This window comes from Arachis ipaensis, chromosome B04 (assembly GCF_000816755.2).
Source record: "Arachis ipaensis cultivar K30076 chromosome B04, Araip1.1, whole genome shotgun sequence".
NCBI lineage: Eukaryota > Viridiplantae > Streptophyta > Magnoliopsida > Fabales > Fabaceae > Arachis > Arachis ipaensis.
The window spans coordinates 101,374,512-101,385,147 of NC_029788.2; the positions used below are offsets into that span (position 1 = coordinate 101,374,512).

The 10,636-nt window shown below is 37.5% G+C and overlaps 1 protein-coding gene across 1 annotated transcript in view; it reads right to left on the minus strand.

Annotated features, from left to right (window-relative positions):
* LOC110270723 overlaps positions 10,002–10,636 on the minus strand; it is a 2,145-nt gene continuing 1,510 nt past the window's right edge. The window contains exon 2 of the mRNA XM_021120201.1: positions 10,002–10,312. Within this exon, the coding sequence (XP_020975860.1) occupies positions 10,278–10,312 (35 nt within the window). The 3' untranslated portion in view covers positions 10,002–10,277. The remainder of the gene's footprint in view (positions 10,313–10,636) is intronic.

Below are 10,636 nucleotides of genomic sequence, written 5' to 3' on the forward strand. Positions count from 1 at the left end.
GGGGTACCTGCAAGAGACTCCGATGCTTAAGTTAGCATGGGTATTAAACAAGTTTTATGTAGAATCAGAGTATGAGTTATACCTGGGTGCTCCAGTGTATTTATAGTAGTGTGGGCTGACCTTTCCGATGAGATAAGTTAGTTATCTTATCTTATCTTATCTTATTTTAAGTGAAGTCATCTTATCTTCAAGGGAACCGCCTTTATCTTTGTAGGCTTGGGTTGCCTTTGGATTTGGGTCGTGTTCCTCTATTTGGTCCCTTTATTGGGCTTTCCTGTCGATTTGGCCGACCTCTTTGAGAAGAGGTCGGGTAGCCTGACTTGAAAAGGTCGGTCGCTTTGTCCCCAATCATCCCAGGTCGGATATCTCGACCCAGGGTATGAACAGTTACTATGAGTTCTCACCCCCGTCGCTTTGAGTTTGGTTCTAATGTTGTTGAAAGGAATGGAAGCTATAACAGGAACATGCATCAAGATCAAAACAATCAAAGATGGAAGGAGCCACGAGGATCTGATCAACCCTTTCGACAACAACACCTTCCAAGATACCATGGACAACGACCATTCTACAATGCATGCCAAGACAATAGTTATGATGGACCTCTTCGTGGCAACCAACACCCACTAGTTTACTATGGTCAAGAGCCATTCCGAGGTGTGTACCAAGAAGATAGATATGGTAGACCCCCTTGTAGTTACCAACAAGCCCCATCATATGCCAACGAATCACCTCCTCAATATAGCTTTAAACCACCATACTCACAAGCCACCTACAACCATTCACCTCCATATGACCCTACCCGTATCCACCCCAACCTCCACTAGATGACAACATCCTTGGTGTTATTCACCAAGGGCAAACAGAGCTTCATACCACACTTGCCTCTATCACTAGTCTCACCTCTACTCTTCAAGCTCTTATATCCCGCATGGACCAATCCTCTACCTCGAATACTCTGCCCTCAAGCTCTGGTGCACCACCACCCTCTATGGAAGACATCAAGGAGGAGTTTGATTTTGTACTAGAACAATTAGAGGAAGCCATAATTATTGAAGAGGAAGAAGCGGTTGAAGACTTAGGAAATGCTGAACCTCCATGGGAAAGTCAAGTCCTAGAGCCTCCTTCCAAGACATTTGAAATTGATGTTGAGGAGGGTGTACAACCTCCAAGGCATATCATGGTTGAAAACTTTGAAGGGGATGATCAAGAGATGGATTCAATCATTGAGGAATTCTTATCTACAATTGAACCCTCTCCCATTAGACTATACATGGAGATCAAAGAAGAAGAAGCATAACCTCCCATGCCCTTGGTAAGTAATGAAGAAGAGATTGAATTGGAAGAAAGCTACCAAGAGAAAGAGGTTGAAATTGAAGAAGTTTGCAAAGAGGTAGAAATTATCAAAGAGCACAATGGAGTGGAGCTTGAAATCACCTTGCCAAAGTTGTTGGAGACCTCTCCGCCTAAGTCACCATCATCCTTCACAACGTTCAAGTGGGTAAAATTCATATCCCTTAGCTTTCTCATCCCACTTGAATATGGTTTACTTGAGACAGATGGTCAACTTAGAGCTCTTTGTGACATTAAAAGTAAGAGGAAAATGGTTAGTGGTAGGAGTTGCCCTGCAAGGTTCAATACGGTTGCACACTCCAAGTTGAAGTGCAAGTATTGGTGTAGAGCTCGATTGAATGGGTCTAGGAAGCTGTTTGGATGCCGTAGTGAGAATTCGGATTGCTTACTACCCGAATGGAATCATCATGTTCCACTTGAAGACGGGTGCAGAAACAAGATTTGGGATCCAGGCATACATGAAGATCAAATTTGGGAGCTCAAAGCTTGTGAAGAACTCCATCAAAGGTTGAAGAATTTACTTGGTTTTGATAGAGCTTATTGGAAGTCCAAGCATTGGTGGAAGTTTCAAGACGAGTTCAAGCACAAGCCACCATGACAAAGAGCTCACCAAATGTCCAACTTAAGGACTATAACTAAAAGTGCTAGTGGGAGACAACCCACCATGGTATAATCGTTCCTTTTTTATTCTTAATCTTATTTTATTTTATTTTTACTAGTGTTCATTCATAATTTCTACATATTCACCTGCATTCTGCATTTGCATCTGCATAGTGCATATAAAAAAAAATTTGCACGCGACGCGCAAGCGTCGCTGACGCGTCCGCGTCATAGGTGCTTTCAAAACAGGAAGAAAAGAAGCAGAGAGTCACGCGGAAGCGTGGCTGGAGGCGTGCCTTAGGCACAATCATGCCCACGCGAACACATCGCTGACGCGTCTGCGTCATTTTGAAAAAGAGCCTCCCACGCGTGCGCGTCACCCACGCGACCGCGTGGCCCTGCAAAATCGACGTAAAGAGATATATGGCAGTAAGTTATGATGGAGCTGGGCTGGAATAGTACTGGAAGCACAAGCTCTATCACGCGAACTCGTCCCCCACGCGTCCGCGTCGTTTTCAAAATATGGCCATTCATGCGATCGCGTCAACCACGCGAACGCGTCACCTAGATTTTTTGCAAAATGCATTTAAAACAGAAAGCTGTGCGTACGCGAGGCTGCACTCGCGCCAATAGCACAAATCAGGCCACACGATCGCGTGACCCACGCGTCTGCGTCACCTGAAAAATATCACACACCACGCGATCCCGTGACCCACGCGTCCGCGTCACATGCGACGCACAACTTATCCAGATCAGCTAAATATCATATCTTTTCTTTTCCAAATCAAAATCTTTTCTTTCCCTTCTTATTTCTTTCTTCTCTCTTCTTCCTTCTTTATTCTTTCTCACTTTTTACTTCCTCCTCCCTTATTTTTCACATCCATTATCAAGGTTCTTTTCTTTCTTTCCTTACTTTTTACTTTTTCTTTATTCTTTTTATTTATGTTTTCTTTTTCTTTTTCTTACTTTCATTATCTATATTTTCCTTTTCCTTTTTTTCTTTTTATTCCTTTAATTGGTGTTAGAAATTTAATTCCATGATTATTTACTTCTATATTTGCTTGTGAGTTATTGTGGAGTTGTTTGACAATTATCAATTCTTTTAGGGATGCTTGCATGTTCAAAATTCAATACTTACAATAACATATTTACCATGCATGCTAAGTGTTTGTGAAAAAACCGTATGGCATTGTGCATTATTTTAAATTATTCTATTCCACTACTCTAATGCTTGTTTTTCACAAAACCCCTTTTACATTTTATTGATTAAATATAATTGTCAATATAAACAGATTGTTAGTTTAAGAGACTTGATAATCAAATTGGGCATTTAATGCTTGAGCTATGCTACTCATGCCTTTGCCGGCATGCCAATAAACACCTTGCATCTAATTGCCATCACATGCACTTGCTATATTTCCATTGATGAACTTTTCACATGTAGTCATGACCATATGTTAACGACATCCTTCTTTACCGTGCATTGATTATCACCTATACCATCCTCTTTCTTGCTCAAACCCTTAGCTTTACATATTACTTTCTTTTTCCTTTTTCAGAATGGCCACCAAGAAGGGTAAAGAGAAAGCTACTCCCAAACAACCAGCAAGGAAAGGAACAAAAAGAGCATCAGTGTAGCAGCCCGTCCACTTGTACATCTCTGCATGCACCGAGGACGGTGCAATCTTTAAGTGTGGAGAGGTCGATACCAACTTCCGTGGGTTAGTTACCTTCTTCTCAACACCAATGTTTTATTTTCTTTGTTTGTTCATTGTTGCATTTGCATGTTTGATTTTGTGCATATTTTACAACTTGGTTAAAGTAATAATTTCTTTTTCAAGAAACTTTTTATAGCATTTCACTAATTTGAATTAAACTTTTCGATAAACTTGTTTGAAGGAATATTATACTGGAACATGGTTTAGAGCTCGAACACACAAAACCTGTGAGATTTTGAGCCTACTTGATTGGTTGCATCTTATTAACCAATATTCTGTTTTAGTGTGTATTTTTTCTCTCTAAAATTGTGATCTTTGTCTTGCTTGATTCTATATTTCCATTGTTTAATGTATGCATGCACTTATATGATTGAGACCTTTGTTTCACTAAGCTTACATACCCATATGGCCTTACCCTTTCATTATCCTTTGCAAACCAATGTTGAGCCTATTATACCCCTTTGTTCTTTACTTTAGCACATCATTAACTCTAAGCAGAAAATAATAATGTCCTTAATTTGAATCCTTGGTTAGCTTAGACTAGTGAAAGTGCTCATGAATTAAGTGTGGGGAAGTTATATTTGGAAACGTTTGGTTCTGCAAATTAAGTATGTTAAACTTCTTTATGAAAATGTGAAAGAAATGTTTAGAACATGTTCATGCATTCTTCAATAATTTAATCATATGCATTGAGAAAAAAAAGGCATATATAAAAAAAATAAAAAAAGAGAGAAAAAGAAAAAAATAAAGGAGAAAAAGAAAAGAAAAAGAGCAAATAATAAAAAGGGGACAAAATACCCCAAAGTAAAAGGTGAAAGCAATGCATATGTACTGTACATGAAATTAGGATGCATGAATATGTGGAAAACATGGTTAATGGATAGTTTGATGTGGTATTATGATTACATGGATTGGCTAAAGTTAGGTGGAAAGTTTAAGTTAATTAAGGATTCAGATTTTAGTCCACTTGGCCAAATACAATCCTACCTTGACCCTAACCCCATTACAACCCTTAAAAGACCTCTTGATATGTGTATTTATGCATTAAAATTTTGTTGATTGGTAGAAGAAGAGAAAGCCTTAGAAAGCAAGATTAGTAGAGAAGTGAGAGATCGAACCTTAAACACTTGAGTGATTAGAGTGTATTGGTGCACGAAATTGTGATCTCTGGTAATGGCTCCAAAGGCTTGGTGCTCTAATCTTAATTCATAATTTGTCATAACTTCGATACAACTAACCAGCAAGTGCACTGGGTCGTCCAAGTAATACCTTACGTGAGTAAGGGTCGATCCCACGGAGATTGTTGGCCTGAAGCAAGCTATGGTTATCTTGCAACTCTTAGTCAGGATATTAATTAGTGGCTATCAGTTGACTTGCAAATGAACTAGAGAGCATGAATTAAAGGTTACTTGTTATGCAGTAAATGAGAATATGTTAAAGTTTTGGAGATGCTTTGCCTTTTGAATCTCTGCTTTCCCTCTATCTTCTTCTTCACGCACACACGTCCCTCCTATGGCAAGCTGTGTGTTGGAGGATCACCGTTGTCAATGGCTACCATCCTTCCTTTCAGTGAAAATGGTCCAGATGTGTTGTCACCGCACGGCTAATCATCTGTAGGTTCTCGATCATACCGGAATAGGATTTACTATCCTTTTGCGTCTGTCACTATGCCCAGCACTCGTGAGTTTGAAGCTCGTCACAGTCATCCAATCCCAGAATCCTACTAGGAATACCACAGACAAGGTTTAGACTTTCTGGATTCTCAAGGATGCTGCCAATGGATTCTAGCTTATACCACGGAGATTCCAATTAAGGAATCTAAGAGATACTCATTCAATCTAATGTAGTTACAAAGTTCAGATCTAAAATGTCATGAGATACAAAATAAATCTCTAAAAGTTGTTTAAATACTAAACTAGTAACCTAGGTTTACAGAAAATGAGTAAACTATGATAGATGGTGCAGAAATCCACTTTTGGGGCCCACTTGATGTGTGCTGGGGCTGAGTACAAAGCTTCTCACGTGCATAGGGCTGTTTTGGGCGTTCAACGCCAGCTTTGGATCCTTTTCTGGCGTTGAACTCCAACTTGCAACTTGTTTCTGGCGCTGGACGCCAGAATTGGGCAGAGAACTGGCGTTGAACGCCAGTTTACATCGTCTATCCTTGAGAAAAGTATGGACTATTATATATTGCTGGAAAGCCCTGGATGTCTACTTTCTAACGCAATTGGAAGCGCGCCATTTGGAGTTCTGTAGCTCCAGAAAATTCACTTTGAGTGCAGGGAGATCAGAATCCAACAGCATCAGCAGTCCTTTTTCAGCCTGATTCAGATTTTTGCTCAGCTCCCTCAATTTCAGCCAGAAAATACCTGAAATTACAGAAAAATACACAAACTCATAGTAAAGTCCAGAAATGTGGATTTTACCTAGAAACTAATGAAAATAAACTAAAAACCAACTAAAACATACTAAAATCTATATGAAATTAACCCCAAAAAGCGTATAAAATATCCGCTCATCATGTATACACTTTCGGTGAGGGTTCGACGCTCGATTCTTTGTTCCCGGCTTTCATGAGCTATTTTCTTCTACAAGTCTATTTGTACTTCATTTTTATAATTTGAATTAGTGAAATCCAGTTTATATTTGTTCTTGAAATATTTATTTACTTTTCACCAAGTAGGTAGAAGAATTTTGCATGTAGTTGCATTCATATATATAGGTTGCATTTCATACATTCTACCATTCCTCTTCACTCTTATAGTTTCTCTTGAGCTTAGCATGAGGACATGCTAATGTTTAAGTCTGGGGAGGTTGATAAACCACTATTTTAGGGTTTATCATGTGCTTAATCTAGTGGATTTTATCCATTATTCTCACACTTATTCATACAATTCGCATGTTTTACGCTTTCCTTCCTGATTTTGTGCTATGATTGAAAACATGCTTCTTTGGCCTTATATTTGCTAATATTAAACCTCTCTTAATGCCATTCGATGCCGTGATGTGTGCGTTAAGTAATTTCAGGGATTACAGGGCAGGAATGGCTTAGAGGATGGAAAGGAAGCATGCAAAAGTGGAAGGAATACAAGAAACTGAAGGAACTGCTAAAACTGTCCAGCCTGACCTCCTGGTACTAAATCGATCATAACTTGAACTACAGAGATCCAAATGATGCGGTTCCAGTTGCGTTGAAAAGCTAACATCCGAGTCTTCGCAACGATATATAATTTATCATAGCTGCCCTGAAGATAGGCGACGTGCAAGCGTAGATCACGCGGACGCGTGACCTGGCAAAAACTCAATCCGCGCTAACGCGTGGACGACGCTCCCGCGTGACTTTGCAGAGACCTGTACATACCAGAAATAGCTGGGCGCGATTTTTGGGCTGTTTTTGACCCAGTTTTCAGCCCAGAAAACACATATTAGAGGCTATAAAGTGGGGGAATCAATAGAAAAACAAAAAGATACAACATTCATAATTCACAATTTTAGGTTTTAGATGCAATTTTAGAGAGAGAGAGGCTCTCTCCTCTCTCTTAGGATTTAGGATTAGGATTCCTTCGTTTTCTTCATTCCAGGTTCAATGTTCCCAACTTTAATTTATGTTTCTCTTCTACTTTTAGATACTCTAATGCTTTTACTTGTTAATTATTTATGTTGCCAAATTGGCTTATGAATCTTTCCATGTTAGATTTGAATATTCTATTTAAATATAATTTGAGGTATTTCAGATTTATGATTGTTTTACTCTATTTATAATGCTTTCAATTTAATTTAAGATTTATTCCCTTTTTGATTTGGTTAAGTAATTGGTAACACTTGAGTTATCAAACTCAGCAGTTGATTGAAAATTGGGAATTGCTGATTGATTTGGATCGTTCTAAAGCTAGTCTTTCCACAGGAGTTGACTAGGACTTGAGGATCAAATTGATTGGTGCACTTGACTTTCCTTTATTTAGTAAGGGTTAACTAAGTGGGAGAAATAACAATTCTCATCACATCTGATAAGGATAACTAGGATGGGATTTCCAGTTCTCATAACCAATAATAAATCATACTTCCCTGCAATTCCTTGAGACACGACCCGATGTTTAAATATTTCGGTTATAAATTTTATTGGGTTTTGTTACTTGTGACAACCAAATTTTTTGTACGAAAGGATTTTCTGTTGGTTTAGAAACTATACTTACAATGTGATTATTCTTATAAAATTCTTTACTAGCAAGAATCCAATCGTCAGCAACCTACATCCAGTCTCCACCATAACAGTGGTGGAATTTTCACTATAGTTAAAGTATTACATACACCAATTCCACAGGATTGACACAATCTTCTCCCTCTCAAGTTCTAACCTAACTTAACTTGGTTATGCTAATACCTAACTATTCACTCTTAGTGCTCACCCAACTATGAAAGGGGTACCTCACTAGTACAAGATACAAGACACAAAATCAACCTAAAGAAATCTGAAATCACTCTAGGCTTTTTACTCAAGTGTATCTCTCTACCTCTTTCCACTCTTAGGCTCTTTCAATGACTCTCTCATTTAGCCTTTTACCTCAAGAAATTACAGAAAGATAAACATTAAAAAGCAAACTACAATCTGTAAAACATGAAGGAGATTGATGCTTTAACAGCCTCTTTGCTATGTGATAAACCAGATTTGTTTGCCTCTGATTTAGTTCCTCATTCTGGCGGAATGTTCCTTTGACTAGGAAGCACTGTCCAAGTTGATGAACTTCTTTAGAGAACTTTTCTCAGAACATAAACCTCAAAAACACTGGTTATCTCTCCCTTTTTTTTTGAATGATGAAAAATCTTCTTTTGTATCTCCTTGCATGTTGCTGAGTTGCTCTCTTCTAGGTCAACCCTCAAGCTGTGTGCTTCACCAACTCACCATCTCATTTTTCCAGTTAATCCTCAAAATAAGAACTTTGGCTCTGACCTTCTTTGTTGACCGAAAGCCACAGGACAGCAGAAATAAATATTTTTAATGGTAAATCCAGATCTTAGCCATTGAAACACTACTTGGTCCCCAAGACACACTTTTGACCATAGATTCACAGCAGTGTTGAACAGAGATCATCTTTCCCATGTATCCCAATTTAGAGTGGCAGAGAGTTGAAGATGAAGAGAAGAAAATGAGATGCATGTAGAAGGAAATAAATCACCTTTAGCTTCACACTTCTCTTAATACAGTTTGATGTGGGTGATTAGACTTCAACCATTTTGCTAAACCTTCTCTTTCTTGCTTCTTTGGTGAATAGCTTAGGAGCTAAGCTTTCTCTCTCTCTTTCTCTGAGTTCTGACTGAGACAGAAAAAAGTGAACATTGCTTATGGAATAAGCAACTTGGAGGGATTAGCTTTAGTGATATCAAATCGGGTTTAGGTTGTTTCTATACAAGTTCAGCCCGTTTGCTTTCTATTCATCACCTTTGGGCTTCTATTGTTTTTGTGGCCCACTAAAATAGATTCTGCTTGTTTTGTATTGGGCTACTGCAACAATGAATTTTAGCCTGTCTTAGTTAGTTGACTAAAGAATTAACGATTAATTAAGTTAAGAGAAATTAAATTATCAAGGAATTAGAATTTGATTATAAATGATTTGCTGTGAAAAGATTTTTTGCATGAGTCAAAATAGGAAAATATAAGCATTACTTTTTCTAAGAGTTAAACATCTTCGAAGCCTTTAATATCTCACTCATTAATTACATTTCTAAATCCATAAGTTTTCTCTCGTTCAACTTCAACACACTTCTTCATTGTTCTTTGCTTCTACTTCAAGATTCACAATTCTTTTGTCAGGGTTTGATCGATCTAATTAGAAATTCAATTAGACGTTACTTGATTTAATCCGTTAATCTATATGAGAACAATATTCACTCGCTGTGGTATTACTTGGAGTGATTTGGTACACTTACTAATATACGAGTATATCAATTTTGGCTCATTAATTACCATGAGAGCCTAATGAAGTTCTTGAAAGTTGGTGGGATAGTTGTCTATGATAACACATTAACACTCTCTGGGGTGGCTCTGTTGCAGTGCATGAAAGCAAGGTTTCAGAATCTTATAGACCCGGCGGACAGTAGACGAGTTGTAGCTGATTCTTGAGTCCAGATTTCGCTTGCTCCGTTAGGGGATGACATCACCATACGCAAGTGTATCATATGAAAAAGTCTAGTGATGCCAAAGTTTAAATGTGTGATTTAATTCAGTTTAAGGTAATGAGAATAAAATAAAGACAGAGGACTGTTATTAGTAAAACCCTAAACCTTAAACTCTAAAGCGTAATTCTGTCATGTTAAAGTAATTAAATTATCTATTACTGTTACACATCAACTGATTAGAATTCTCAACTAAAATGTTTCTACAAGTTCATTCACAATTTCATGCAGCAGAGAGTTAAAAATGTGATGCTCATACACCAAACAAATCTCCTCAAACCTTTCAGTCTCACATATACCCTTTTGTGTGAAATGTAAGTCTTTCATATCATTTTCAATTAAGTTGCAAATCTTCATCTCTAATTCTGAGGAGTAGCCTTTGTTCTTCATTACTCTATCTTCAATTTCATCAGCCAGGACCTTTTTCTTTGAAGATTTTCACATTGTTGGTGACATTAAGGGATTTGTGTAATCTACAAAATTATTATATGTTTGAGTAACATTGTAAACGGCAATAAAATTTGAAGTATTGTTTTGGAAGGGAGGGTTTTGCAAAACCATATGAAATTCTAATGAACAAATCACTTCTAAACGATTTAGAAAATATTATGTTTAAATTCTTAAATAGAGTACTTATAGACAGCTATTTTATTCAAAAGAAATGCTATTTGGATTTAGGAAAACTTCAACTTATTTTATCAAAGAAGTAAAGATTTTTTTTTATTTCGCTTTTTAATTTTAAAATATCTATAATTAATTTTTATCACAAACAAGTTGACTAACTATAATTTTTTAGG